This window comes from Heteronotia binoei, chromosome 16 (genome assembly GCF_032191835.1).
Source record: "Heteronotia binoei isolate CCM8104 ecotype False Entrance Well chromosome 16, APGP_CSIRO_Hbin_v1, whole genome shotgun sequence".
Lineage (NCBI taxonomy): Eukaryota > Metazoa > Chordata > Lepidosauria > Squamata > Gekkonidae > Heteronotia > Heteronotia binoei.
In genome coordinates, this window is record NC_083238.1 from 50,230,339 (window position 1) to 50,245,612 (window position 15,274).

A 15,274-nucleotide genomic window follows, 5' to 3' on the forward strand; every position below is an offset into this window, starting at 1 on the left:
AGAGAACATATTTTGAGCCTCTGGAATTTGAGTCCATTTTATTTATGATTCAATATAATTGCATAACAATGTCAGCGTGCAAAATTTTTGATTGAAGAAAATGCTAAGCTTTGGAAGAATTTAAAGGTTTGGGGAATCTGAATTAAAGTGAAATAGCAACCAAACAGCTGTGTCTAGGGCAATCTAAATTCAAGTTTATTTGTTCAGGATGATAAAAGGATTTGGCATCTCATGTCTGTTTCCAAAGGTCCAAAATATTTTTGAGTACTCATAGTTTTCCTGTCACCCTTGATCGTTTGATAACGTTCTATTTTTAGTTTCATCCGCTCAGAGTAGCATTGTAATTTCTCTTCCATGTGGATTTTCGCACAAGGATTAATGGCACGTTTCTATAAATTATATTAATTTAACTTATTTGCCTAACTATTGTACTGTAGCAAGTAGCACGAATGTTCCCAGATTCTTGGCTGTATGATCCTTATTGCAGTTGGAAGCAGAACAGAAACATCTGAAAAGCATTATTTGGATTACGCATGCTGGAGCATCTAATCTTACCTTTAGGATCCGGTCCCTAAATCACAGTTCTTCTCACCCGTTGTGTTCCCCAACGTGACAGTGCTTCTAGTTATGCTTTTAGTAAAAGGATTCTTTTGATAATACCTAGTTATAAATTAAAGTGACAAGTAGATGTAAAGCTGGAGACATATGTCTAAGTCACACAAGACTAATTAATAAAAACAGTTGCATCTGATGATACAAAAGGGGTAAGACCATTTTGGAAAACTATTCAATAAGTGTGTTTTAAAATACTTTTATGAATTAAGTTGGCGAGTCTTAGCTTGTATTGTCAGTTTCCCCTGGAAGGATATTTGTATTGCGTTCTGTTTAGAAACTCTCCATCTCTCCCTGTTTCGCGGCCCACCCATTGGTGGAACCAACTGCTGGAGGAGGTTAGAGCCTTGTGGGACCTTGCCCAGTCCTGGAAGACCTGCAAGACAACATTATTTCAGCCGGCCTTTTCCTGAACCGCTGATATATCAGCTTTAAAGGATGTTTAAGAATACTGAACACCATCTGCAACTAATCCCAAAACCTTCTTACAATCCCTGGGCCAAAGGAGGCCCGTCTGAAAGTGACCAGAGACAGGGCCTTCTCGATTGCAGCTCCTTGTTGGTGGAATCAGCTCCCGGAGGAGGTGAGGGCCCTGTGGAGCCTTGAACAGTTCCGCAGGGCCTGCAAAACAGCCCTCTTCCGGTTGGCATACAATTAATTGTTATCAGAATGCCTGAACACTCAATCTCGAACACCAGATTATTTAATACTGGAATATTGAAGAATTGACTTAAAGAAGGTAGCATAGTACATATTGAAGTGAGCTTTATGTGTTTTTATATATTTTATAGGTATTTTATGTATTTTATTGTATAATTATAATTATTAATGTATTATTAATGTATTTAAATTGATTTTGTTGGTTTTTATGTTGTAAGCCGCCTGAGCCCACCTTGGTGGGGTAGGGCGGGATATAAATAGAATTAAATAAATAAATAAATAAATAAAATAAGTGGCACTTAGCACTGAATTGTTTTAAATTATTGAATTGTTTTAAATGTTTAATTAATGCTTTATTGTTTTATCGTATCTTATTGTGAGCCGCCCTGAGCTTGCCTCGGCGGAGAGGGCAGGATATAAATCTAACTAACTAACTAACTGTTTTCCAGAGTATGATCTCCTCCATTGTAAACAGCACCTACTACGCCAATGTGTCAGCAACCAAGTGCCAGGAGTTTGGGAGATGGTATAAAAAGTACAAGAAGATTAAAGGTAAATAGATTTCCGTTCTCATTCCCTGCCAAGCCGGTGAAAAGCTTCTAAGCCCTTGCAATTTATTATTCTACAAGAATCAAGTGACATTTATATGATGAGTGGTTTTATATACCAAATCCTCAACATTTTGCCAAGTATGAAGATTTTTGTTTCGGTGTGAGCAAGAAGGATTTCTACAAACGTGACTCAAGGGGGATTTAAAAAAAAAGCCCTGTAGGTGCCATTTGTGTCTCCTTAAAAGAAGGAGATATTGGATTTATAGTCCACCCTTCACTCTGAATCTCAGAGCGGTCACAATCGCCTTTATTTTCCTCCCCCACAACAAACACCCTTTGAGGTGAGTGGGGCTGAGAGAGCTTTCCCCAGAAGCCGCCCTTTCAAGGACAACTCTGCGATAGCTATGGCTAACCCAAAGCCATCCCAGCAGTTGCAAGTAGAGGAGTGGGGAATCAAACCCAATTCTCCCAGATAAGAGTCTGCATACTTAACCACTACACCAAACTGGCTCTGCACCAAACTTAGCTCAAACAGAATCAAAAGAACGATACAAATTTGAGAACATTAAGGCTTGTTGCTATAAGAGGAAAAAGGAATGGGTTTCCATTGGGGTGGAATGGAATGGCAAACACATTTATTATCCTTTCTTGGTTCAAGTAAGTTTACAATTTTGTTAGCAATATTGTGCTACCGAAACATTACCAAATTCCTCGTAAGAGCTTCCTAGCTTTTCTGACATTACTCTCTCTTACTAACTAAGAAAAAAAAGAGAAAGTATTCTGTTAATATTTTTAAGTGCAGAACAAGCAGCTCAAGACCTTGATTTTAAAGAAGAGGTCAAGGACGTAAGCCAGAGGAATTTTCTGGATAACTGTGTATACGATGTTTCAAGAGATTCATTCTGTTATAGCAGCTCAGGAAACTTGAGTGTGTGTGCGTGTGCGTGGATGCTTGAGAAGGAAAGGAGAGGTTAAGGTATGTGTGAAATAAACACAGGCTGCTCTAAAGCGATTCAAGTGGTGTCAGTTCATCTGCTACACAAGGGAAAGCAACAATGCAAGTAGTCCACAACAGGTAGAGTTGTGCATAAAAGAATAAATAGATAGAGAACTTTACTGCAGTCACCTCAAAGGGGCCATTTCGGTACTCATAACTTAATCGCTTTTCGTTTCTTGACGATTTAAATTTCCATGTCGTAACCCAGTGCTTGTAAATGAAAATTGATTTCATATGTAAGATCAGGGATTGATTTTGAAGGTTGATCTTGGCACACTCTCTGAAAGTTAAAAAAGAGAGAGGGGATATTGGTGAATCTGGTTGGCTAGCATTTAGGGTTGATCCAGTCATAGGGACTGGTAAGTATATTTAAAGCTTTGGTTATTTGAGCATAAAAAGCAATGCTAATTTACTATTGCAAATGGGAAGTCAAAGAGGACCGAAATTATTTTATGGGCACTGCAGTTGAACATAATCTCCACTGTGAAATGTGTTTCTTATTTATCCACTAATGTCTCTTTTAATAAAGCAGTGGGAACTAACTGGTTCCTTCTTAATCAAAACCGTGATTCCCTAAATGTAAGCGATGTGATTCTGTTACCAGTTGCCGCATATAGATCTCTTTGGTCAACCTTTTCCCCTCCCACCCTATTGAAATAAACAAACAGTAAAGTAATTATATGTACCCGAAGATCAAAGTAAATATGACTAATGCACAGCAAAAATTTTAAAGCCCTCTGGAAGAAGAAAAGCATTAGGTTGCAGAACATATACTTAACATTTAAACAAATATAAGAAACTGAACAATCAATAATTTGATATCATTAGCAACAGATGTAAAAGCCATATTCAAGGAGGACTTGAAGTAAACATGTTCATTGAATAGTTTGTGGAACCCATTATAAATGCAGCCAAACTCTCCGGCTTAAAATATTTTAAAGTTTTCACTTAGTTTGCAGACTTATGTAAGTAATATTTGAGTTGGTGTGTGTGTGTGTGGGGGTGATTAACTGTGTCTGCACCCCATTCAGCAAAACAACTGTGAGAAAAAGCCTTGAACCAGAGAGATTTTTGGAACTGTCCCCTTACAGGAAACTCGCTTGTGCTATCGGGGACTATTGTAAACACTGGTAACATGAAAGAAAGAGAAGGTGGAGGAGAAATTGGATGCACAGTGCCCATGTACGTTTTACATTTGGACTGAGTAGGTTAAGCAACTTAATGTTAACATGAATCTTTTTCCAGGGCAGTTTTTCTAGTAAGCTTCAAACATGGAGTCCCATTAGCTTACAGTAATAACTTTCTACACCATTTTATGAAAAAAGCAGGGGGAGGAATTTTAGAATACAAATGAGAAATCCAGTAAAATAATAATAATAATAATAATAATAATAATAATAATAATAATAATAATAATAATAATAATAATAATAATAATAATAATAATAATATATATATATAATAATAATTATTATGTCATATTTTTTACCACTGAGTTTTGATCAGCTTAATGACTGATAATTAAAGCTTAATTAAAGTCAGTTGGCTAAAACAATTCACAGCATGGTAATCTTAAAGATTCAGTGAAGGTGGTAGAGGAAATAATCTCCTCTGCTCTTTGTATGTCTCTCTCTGATATGTCTCCTGCTAATTTTTGTTGCTTAGCTTTCTTGGACTTTTCAGCAGTTTGGTGTAGTAGTTAAGTGCACAGACTCTTATCTGGGAGAACCGGGTTTGATTCCCCCCTTCTCCACTTGCAGCTGCTGGAATGGCCTTGGGTCAGTAATAGCTCTCGCAGAATTGGCCTTGAAAGGGCAACTTCTGTGAGAGTTCTCTCAGCCCCACCTACCCACAGGGTGTTTGTTGTGGGGGGAGGAAGGTAAAGGAGATTGTGACCGCTCTGAGATTCAGAGTGAAGGGTGGGATATAAATCCAATATCATCATCTTCTTCAGTACTTGGATTTATGGTTCTTCTTTGACACTGCTTTGTCTGAAATAGAATAGACTCAGAATGCTATCACACCTACCACTGCATCCAAGTAGCCTGTGTGGCGAAGGGCTCAGAATTTCATATGTCACATTTTTTTTTTACAGATGCTTGCCAAATATCAGAAATTATTGTCAAATGTTCCTTTTTTTATTGCTGTAGAATTTGGTTTACTTCACTGCCCGCCGGCTTAGCTAAGTAGTATCACACACCATGTGTTGTGTTCAGCTGTCCCCCCCCCCTTTTAATTATAGTTTGGAGGGGTGCAGAATTGTGGCTTTTAAATCGCAGAACATTTGCATGCAGTTTTGATTACAAAAGTCTGATTACCAATTCTGCAGCAATGAGGAGAAGGTGTGAGTGGGCCATTGGTGGAATTTGCTGGTAGAGTGTCCCGTGAATAGCTCCTAGGCTCTGGCTAATGGGGTGGTGGAAAGTGCTATCAAGCCGCAGCTGACTTACTGCAATCCTGTAGGGCAGGGGTACCGAACTCTTTTGTTACGAGGTCTGGATCTGACATCAATGAGACCTTGTTGGGCTGGGCCATGTGTGTCATAAAATGTAATGACAGGTAGCAGAGATACAAACTTTTTAAAGCAGCAGTCCCCAACCTTTTTGGCACCAGGGATCAGTATTGTGGAAGACAATTTTTCCATGGACGGGGTGGGGGGTGGTTTTGGGATGATACAATCGTGCACTTTATTTTGGTGTGATGGTTAAGTCTGTGGATTCTTGTCTGAGAAGAACCGGGTTTGATTTCCCACTCCTCCACTTGCAGCGGCTGGAATGGCCTTGGGTGAGCCAAAGCTCTCGCAGAGTTGTCCTTGAAAGGGCAAGTTCTGAGGAGAGCTCTCTCAGCCCCATACACCTCACAAGGTGTCTATTGTGGGGGAGGAAGGTAAAGGAGATTGTGAGCCGCTCTGAGATTTTGAGTGGAGGGCAGGATATAAATCCAATGTATTATTATTATTTAATACTATTTATTACTACTACTACATTTTAATATATAATGAAATAACTATACAACTCTCAGCCTGGTTGCTAACAGGCCATGGACTGGTACCGGTCCACGGACCGGAGGTTGGGGACCCCAGTTTTAAGGGACACAGACAAAGACAAAGGTTTTTTTTTTTTTTTAAACTTAAAACTGTTGTTTTTAAAGGTGCTTTCTTTGTATCTCTCCCATGGGATCCAGAGAGCTGGGTAAAGGAAGCTCTGGCTCTTTCCTTCCCTTCCCAGAGGACCAGGAGGGGAAGGAGCTTCAACCAATGGAGAAAATCAAGGTTTTTGCTTTGTAGCTCCTGAGTGATTGAACAATCCTTGCAAAGCAAGCTGTGATGCAGAAGGAAGCAAGAGAGAGGGAGAAGGAAGCAGACAACAGCCAGTTACTTGGGGGCCTGATAGGAGCCCTCCAGAGGCCTTGATTTGGCCCCCGGGTCGCATGTTTGACACTCCTGCTTTAGGGCTTTTCAGACAAGAGGCATTCAGAGGTGGTCTGCCATTGCCTGCCTCTGTGTAGTAACCCTGAGTTTCCTTGGTACTTCAAAATACTAACCAGGGCCAATTCTGCTCAGCTTCCGAGATCTGATGAGGTTGGCCTAGCTTGGGCCAGGCTTGTGAACTTATTAGCAAGCAGAGTGGATAGTTTATTTGCATACCGTGCTTCGCTCACGTACACAACAGCAGGCAATTCTTGGGGTCATTCCATAGCTACCCAAAATTATGATGGAACTGGCCTTTTGACCTTGCCAGTCACAGATGTGCAAGTAAAGATCTTCTTCGTGGTCTCTGTGCCTCACACTCATGGGATAGTGCGCCTGCGCCGATCCCCGAATCGGTATCTGAAAAAGCCCGGGATTTTTCCGCGCTCGGCGCCAACGAGCATGCGCAGGCGACCCACTGCGCATGCCCACCAGCGCCCGCGCGGCAATCCCGCCAGTTCCTTTCTGACCGCTGCGCTGAGAGGTTTACCTTTCCGTTTTCCCCGGTCGGTGAGAAGTTTTTGGCTTCGCATTTTCTTCTTGTTAGCCCGTTTAATATTGTTGTTTAGTAGTTAGTTGTAGTTTATAGTTGTTAGTTAGTTAGTTAAAAAAAAAAAAAAAAAAAAAAGCGTTTTGTGTTCGTCAGGCTACGGCCCTTCGGGGCGCTTCGCCCGCGCTTTTCCCCCGCTCTTCTTTTTCTCGCTCAGATTGTTCTGGGGAGTTTTTTTGCGGCTACTTTCTATGGAAAGTCGCTGGGGGTTTTTCAAACGCTGCCGTGCGTGTGGGAAGAAGATCGCCCCTCCAGACGGTCATTCCCTCTGCCTACTGTGCCTGGGAGAGGCCCACCGAGTAGACGCGTGCCCGCATTGTCTCCGCTTTTCGAAGCAGACGAGAAAGAACCGGGCGGCTCGTTTATCGGCGGCACTGATCGAATCGGCGCTTAGACCCCATCGACCGATGGAGGCATCGGCACCGAAGTCGTCCGAAACCCCGGCACTGGAGCTCGCATCGGCCGATGCGGCTCCGATACTGACTCTGGACTTGCCGGAAGAGCGGGGCTCCACTAAACGTCCCCTCGAGGGCACGGTGGATATGCCTGCTAAAAAGCGCCAGGAGGATTCGGGGACCCGACCTCCGAAAAAGGCGAAGTCGAAGGAGAAGCGAAAGCGACCCCGCACTCCTTCCCCATCGGGCGGTACGTCGGCATCGACGTCGACAAAACCCCCGAAAAAACCTCGGACGCCTCCGCGCCGTAGCCCAGCTGACCAGCAGCGCCTGTCGGCGTCGGAACAAGAGCCGGAAATCGACTTGACCCAGCGGTCTTCGTCTTCGGGCTCCCGTCGTCGCTCCGAAAGCGGATCGACCTCGGAGGTTGACGCGTCGGCACCGGTGATCGATCCACCATTCAAGCCCCGAGTCAGGCGAGAAACTTTCTACCCTCCTCAACGCTTCCCGATACCATCGTGGGAGCAACGCAGGTGGCAGCCTCCCTACTCCCGGTTCGAGACCTGTCGTTGGTACCCGGACGACTACCCCGATTGGGAGCAGGCATCCCAATTTTCATCGGTCTCGAGGGTTTCCCATCGGTCCCGAAAGGCTTCTGCGTCGGCATCGGTTCCCCCGGATCGACAGCTGGTTCCGGTAGATGCGGATCGAAGAACACCAATCCTTCCACCGCGAGAGTCGACCCCGATGCTCTCGGAGCACTCTACACACAGAGACTCCTCGTCGTCGGAATCGGAGAGTGAAGTCCAGGGACTGGAGCCTTCACCGGGTTCCCAGACGGCCGAGGATCTTCCGATCTCACCGTCGGAGGATCTGAAGTCCTATGGGGACCTTGTGAAGCGGATTGCTGCCACCCTCAAGCTGCCTGTAACGCAACCAGAGCCTGTAGTGGACGACAACGTGTTCGATATAATGCAACGGAACACATCCACTGCGGTGGCTCTGCCAGTGACCAAGGTGATCCTTCAAGTGGTCAAGGAGCCTTGGGCACGACCCTCCTCGACGCCAGTCTCATCCAAACGACTGGACCATATGTATAGGGTCCAGGAGCCCGGGGCTGAATTTTTGTTCACCCATCCGCGCCCGAACTCGGTGGTAGTTTCCTCCTCTTCAAAGGCAAGGAAGGTCCACTCCTCCCCACCGGACAAAGAAGGGCGGAAGATCGATGGAATGGGCCGCAAGGTCTACTCCGCGGGGGCACTCGGCATAAAGGTGTCTAACTATGCCGCCTGCATGGCTAGATATCAGTATGCCATGTGGGAACAACTTTCCCCCTTCCTTTCCTCTTTAACCGAGGACAAGAGAGCTGCTGCAACCAGGCTACAGAAAGAAGGTCTCGCTGTGGCCAGACAACAACTGGCCGCAGCAAAACATATGGTGGAAGCTTCAGCCAAACAGATCACGTCTGCAGTCTGTATCCGACGGCACTCCTGGCTCAGGTCTACCACGCTCCACCAGGACACTAAGACCTTCATTGAGGATCTGCCATTCGAGGGTGACGGGCTCTTCAGTACAACGACTGACTCGGCCCTCCAGGAGTTCGACAAGAGCGTTAAGACATCTAAGAACTTGGGTGTCCAATCTGCTGCTAAGGCTTCCAAATCCAAGCAATGGTCCAAACCCTGGACCAAAAAGCCTTACCAGAAGTTCTCCCCAGAGCAGTGGCGTCCTCGCCCTGCCCAATCCGAACGATCACCCTACTCAGGCAACGGCAGGAACCGTTACGGGTCACAACCGCCCAGCAAGTCGAAGGGGGCTCGCTCCCAGAAGCAGGGGGTTTGACTTCTTCCAAGCACGCGTCATCGCCCCCATTGGGAATTCATCCATCCGCCTACGCCCTTTCCTACCGGCCTGGGAGTTGATCTCCACAGACAGGTGGGCTCTGTCCATCATAGAAGAGGGCTACAAAATAGAGTTTGTTCAGACCCCGAACCAGTCCGTGGTAGTCACCACTCCCCCTTCCCCACCTCTGCTGGCGGAGGTGAACAACCTCCTACAGAAACAAGCCATAGAGGTAGTTCCACCGGAGGCCAGGACGGGAGGCTTCTACTCCCGGTATTTTCTGGTCCCCAAAAGGGACGGAGGCCTAAGGCCTATCATGGACCTTCGGAGTCTGAACAAATTTATTCTGTACCAGAAGTTCAGAATGGCTACGCTGCAAACAATCCTGCCCCTCATCAATCAGGGAGACTGGATGGCGACTCTGGACCTCAAGGATGCTTATTTTCATGTCAGCATCCATCCAGCGTTCAGGCGTTTTCTACGATTTGCAGTGGGTGCTCGTCACTTCCAATTCAGGGCCCTGCCGTTTGGACTGTCTACTGCTCCTCGGGTGTTCACGAAGCTGATGAGTGTGGTGGCTGCCCATCTTCGTCTGCAGGGAGTCGTTGTCTTTCCATACATCGACGATTGGCTTCTTGTGGCGAAGTCGAGGGAGAGTCTAGCAACCCACATCGCTATCACTCTGCGTCTTCTTGGCACCCTGGGCCTGCAAGTCAACCTGGAAAAGTCCCATCTCACTCCTTCAAAGACAGTTCAATTCATAGGGGCTCTGTTGGACACTCAACAACATCGAGCATTCCTCCCTTCGCAGAGAGCGAAGGACATTATCACTCTGGTACAGCTACTTCAAAGGCGGCAGTGGGGCACGGCTCAGCAGCTTCAGCGGATGCTGGGGCTGATGGCCGCGACGACAAGCGTGCTACGTTTCGCAAGACTGCACATGAGAGGCCTACAGATATGGTTCTTGCGCCATTTTCGACCTCTCAGGGACTCACCTCGGAAGAGGTTCACCATTCCACCCGGGACTCTCCGCTCCCTGCAATGGTGGGGAACAGAGAGCAATATCCGTCAAGGGGCCCCTTTTCATCTGCCGACCCCTACAGTAACCATCGCTACCGATGCCTCCATGTGGGGGTGGGGAGCCCACCTGGAAGAGCTATGTGTGGGGGGCAAGTGGCCACCGAAACTGAGCCGGTGCCACATAAACTATCTGGAACTGCTAGCAGTTCACTTTGCCCTTCGATCGTTCCGCCCGCTGCTGGTGGGACAGACTGTGGCATTGCTTACGGACAACACCACTGCCCTGTGTTATATAAACCGACAGGGGGGGACAGTGTCTCGCAGGCTATGCTCGCTGGCGATGGACCTCTGGGAGGAGTGCCTCCAGTGGGACATTTTTGTAAAAGCTACACATCTGCCGGGGGTCCTCAACATACAGGCGGACTCGCTCAGCAGGGGTGGAGCCTCCCCTCACGAATGGGAACTGCATTGGAGGTTCCTAGAGCCGGTGTTCCAACTTTGGGGCTACCCACAGTTGGACGCTTTCGCCACAGCGCAGAACAAGAAGTGCCCATTGTTCTGTGCCAGGGGAGGTGCGGATCCGGCTTCCTTGGGAGACGGACTTCTACTTCAGTGGGAGGGCTGGTTCCTGTACATGTTCCCGCCCTTACCTCTGCTAACGAGGGTGGTCCACAAATTAGTGCAGGAGAAGCCACGTTGCATCCTGGTGACCCCGTGGTGGCCCCGTCAGAGCTGGTTTTCGATCCTGCTCCAGCAGTCGAAGGGGACCTTTTACCAGTTCCCGGCAGAACCGGACCTGTTGTCGGCCCAGGGAGGGCACGTGTTCCATCACAACGTGCCGCACCTGAAGCTGACAGCGTGGTTCATCGACCACTAGACTTTTCCACCAGGGTTCAGCAAGTGCTCCAGAGTAGCAGGAAACCTTCCACCCGTGCCTCTTACGAGAGGAAGTGGAAAAGGTTTAGTGACTTTGTGGCTGACTCTCCAATGTCACCTGACACTGTGGGGCTGCCCACAGTTTTTGAGTTTCTTTTGTCCTTGGTGGATGAGGGGCTGGTATTCTCATCCATTAAGGTCTATTTAGCAGCTATTTCTGCTTTTCATGGTTCAGTTGAGGGTTACTCCGTCTTTGCTCACCCGCAGTCCAAGAGATTTATGAAGGGGTTGTTCCGCCTTCATCCCCCGTCTAGATCCCCTCCACAGCTGTGGGACTTGACTCTGGTTCTGGACAAGTTGACTCGTCGTCCCTTTGAGCCTATGGCGACATGTTCCCTGCAACTTTTGTCTTGGAAGACTGCATTTTTAGTTGCCATAACTTCGGCACGTCGTGCGGGGGAGCTCACAGCGATGCGTTGTGACTACCCATACCTTGCCTTTAGGGAGGCTGGGGTCTCTCTGGCTCCAGACATTACTTTTCTCCCGAAGGTGGTTTCCCAGTTTCACCTTAACTTAGAAGTTTGGTTGCCCACCTTTTACCCTAGTCCTTCCTCGGATGAGGAACGCAGACTGCACGCGTTAGATGTTAAGCGTGCCCTCCTGTTTTATTTGAATCGTTCACGGGGTTTTCGTAAGGACAATCAACTTTTTGTTTCCTACTCTGCCCCAAAGTTAGGGTCCAAAATTTCCTCTCAGAGACTGTCCAAATGGCTTACTGAGACGATCAAACTTTGTTATTTGTTGGCTAAGAAGCCTTTGCCTGGACCTGTTCGTGGACACTCCACAAGGGCGATGGCCACGTCGGTGGCATTCCTGAAGGGGGTGTCCCTTTCCGATGTCTGCAAGGCGGCTACCTGGTCTTCTCCGCATGCCTTCATGAAGCACTACGCGCTGGACGTGCATGCTCAGCAGAGGACTCGGTTGGGAGCTGCGGTGTTGCAAGCTGTTTCTTCAGGCTGACCGTCTTCCCGCCTCCAGGTATGCTTTGCTTGCTAATCTCCCATGAGTGTGAGGCACAGAGACCACGAAGAAGATAGACAGGTTGCTTACCTGTAACTGTAGATCTTCGAGTGGTCATCTGTGCATTCACACTACCCGCCCTCCTTCCCCGCTGCTGACGGTCTCTCTTCAGTAAGGGGCTTTCAGCGGTCAGGGAGGAACTGGCGGGATTGCCGCGCGGGCGCTGGTGGGCATGCGCAGTGGGTCGCCTGCGCATGCTCGTTGGCGCCGAGCGCGGAAAAATCCCGGGCTTTTTCAGATACCGATTCGGGGATCGGCGCAGGCGCACTATCCCATGAGTGTGAATGCACAGATGACCACTCGAAGATCTACAGTTACAGGTAAGCAACCTGTCTTTCCCCTGGACAGTAACTACCATTTATGGAAGGTTGAGGGTAAACACAGAGGTAAAGGTTGACAGCAAATGAGATTTCTGAAATTACCCTTTGCTCAAAATGAGACTTAAATGAGTTGTGATTAAAAGAAATAACTAATGAGGATAATTGCAATTTTAAAACAAGTTACCACATGAAAAGCATCTCCGATGCTCTGGAGTGGTTTTTTGATTTACAGCATTGTGGCTAAGTCATTATGTAGCCTGTGCAAGAAAGTAACCACTAGAGCCTTCTGCAGCAAAATTCTCTTGCTTAAGGACAGCAGTGGTACTGGGACTTCACTCGTCAAATGCCCATGGAACTGGAGTTCAGATTTTCGTGAATCCCTGTGAAACTGAAAGCACTGTCTTCATGTATCCCAGCTTTACACGGAATGTGCAGCTTAATAAATTCTGCTACTTAGGTCACCTGTTTGTTATAATTGATCAATGTATATAAGAACATAAGAGAAGCCATATTGGATCAGGCCAGTGGCCCGTCCAGTCCAACACTCTGTCACACAGTGGCCAAAAAAACCCAGATGCCATCAGGAGGTCCATCGTTGGGGCCAGGACACTAGAAGCCCTCCCACTGTGCCCCCCAGCACCAAAAATACAGAGCATCACTGCCCCAGACAGAGAATTCCATCAATACACTGCCACTGATGAACCTCTGCTTCAGGTGTTTATCCAGTTCCCTCTTGAAACTGTCTATCCTTGTACCTGCTACCTCCTGTAGCAGTGAATTCTATGTGTTAATCACTCTTCCTTTTATCTGTTCTAACCTGACTTCTCAGCAATTTCATTGAGTGCCCATGAATTCTTGTATTGTGAGAAAGGTACTTCTTTCTCTACCTTCTCTATCCCATGCATAATCTTGCAAACCTCTGTCGTGTCACCCCCTGGGTTGGCGTTTCTCCAAGCTAAGGAGCCCCAAGCATTTCAACCTTTCTTCCCCAAGTATTCCAACCCTTTAATCATTCTAGTTGCTCTTTCCTGCACTTCCCCCAATGCTATAATATCTTTTTTGAGGTGCGGTGACCAGAATTGTACACAGTATTCCAAATGGCCGTACCATCGATTTTAATACAGGGGCTTTATGTGCTTTCTGGGATAAAATAAAGAACAATGGCATCTTTGACACTTTTCTGAAGGATCTGAACATCTGTCTCTTCTGGAGCTCCTTTGAACCAGATTGAGGCAATGTTGTTGTGAGGAGGGTGGGAGTGGGATTTGACATATGATGATTTTAGCATGTAGTTTTATATTACTATTACCGTTGCCTTACATCAACCATCACCAGTGGTCTGACCTAGCCTCAGATCGCAAAGCATGGAGGCACACCATCCACCAGGCTGTCTCTTCCTTTGAGAACACACGCATAGCTGGTCTTGAGGACAAAAGGAGATTGAGGAAGAATCGCACTGCTACAGGACCAACCCTAAATCAGACTTTTCCCTGCAGCCGCTGTGGCCGGACCTGCCTGTCCCACATTGGTCTTGTCAGCCACCAGCGAGCCTGCAGCAAACGTGGACTATTGCACCCTTCTTAAATCTTCGCTCGCGAAGCCAAGCCGAGAGAGAGAGACCGTTGCCTTGGATATGTAAAGCCACCTTTGGTGACCATTTTGAATTGAAAGCCAGTCTATAAGCAAGCTAAATGAAAAGAATATGTAAAACAAATAAGCAAGCTAAATAAAAGAATAAGTAAAATAAAGGCAACATTACTTCTGCTGTCTAATGAGAGCGTATGCAGGGGTGTCAAACTCATTTGTTATGAGGGCTGGATCTGACATAAATGAAACCTTGTTGAGCCGGGCCATGTTGGGCTGGGGCATATGTGTACCTATTTAAGATTAGATAGCAGAGATATAAACTTTATAAAGGACACAGACAAACACAATTAAAGATTTTTTTAAAAAGAAACTTAAAACATGCTTAAAACATTAGCACTCATTGGTCTTAAAGGTGCTTTCTTTGTATTTATCCCATGGTATCCAGGGAACTGAGTAAAGGAAGCTCTGGCTCTTTCCTGTCTTCCCCAGGAAGGGGAGGAGTCTTAGCCAATAGAAGGAAGGAGAGGCTTGGCTCAGTAGCTCTGCTGTGCATTTGTGATAGTCTGGTCATAACATGCTCCTCCCCCTTTCCTCCCCAACGGAGGAGTCTCAGCTAATGGAAAAAATAAGAGGCTTTGCTCTGTAGTTCCTGTGTGACTGAGCAAGCCTTGCAAAATAAGCTGTTACACAGAAGGAAGCAAGAGAGAAGAAGAAGGAAGCAGATGACAGCCAGTTGCTCAGGGGTCTGATAGGAGCCCTCCAGGGGCCTGATTCATTCCCCAGGCTGCATGTTTGACACCCCTGTGCTAGTTCATTCGAGTGGACTGTCCAATGTGGAATGTGATTTGGAGCATCTTATTGGCCAGTGACAGTTTGCCTGCCAGACAGGAAAATGTGACACTTTCCATGCAGTATTATTGGGACATTTTAAAAAAGATTACAGAAGTGGCTTAAAATGACTAGAAACATATTTCTGGTGGTGGTGCAACAGGGGGCGTGATAACAAAGGGAAATACTAGTGAAAACTTTTGTGATTGTTATACCAGCCAGCCATGAAAAGGTTAATGGCCTAGCAACATTTCCATTTGAAAACTTTTTTTTATAGGGGTATATAATTTGGCTGAAAAACTAGATGTGTGTGGAAACTTGGCAAGAGCAGCCTCAACCCAGAAGTATATTTCTGGTTTTGTAAACTTTCAAATGTATTTTGTTGCATTAATTAACAGATTTTGGTACTTCTTTTTTTAAAAAAATTCTTAAACGCAAATTAGTAAAATAGTAATATCCCTACTTTGGGGTAGTTTGCTTTGATTTC

General features: G+C 46.4%; 1 protein-coding gene across 2 annotated transcripts in view; it reads left to right on the forward strand.

Moving 5' to 3' along the window:
* Nucleotides 1–15,274, forward strand: part of SATB2 (SATB homeobox 2) — a 258,561-nt gene that overhangs the window by 107,055 nt on the left and 136,232 nt on the right. For both annotated transcript variants that reach the window (XM_060257220.1, XM_060257221.1), the window contains exon 6: nucleotides 1,722–1,824. In XM_060257220.1, the coding sequence (XP_060113203.1) occupies nucleotides 1,722–1,824 (103 nt within the window). The remainder of the gene's footprint in view (nucleotides 1–1,721; nucleotides 1,825–15,274) is intronic.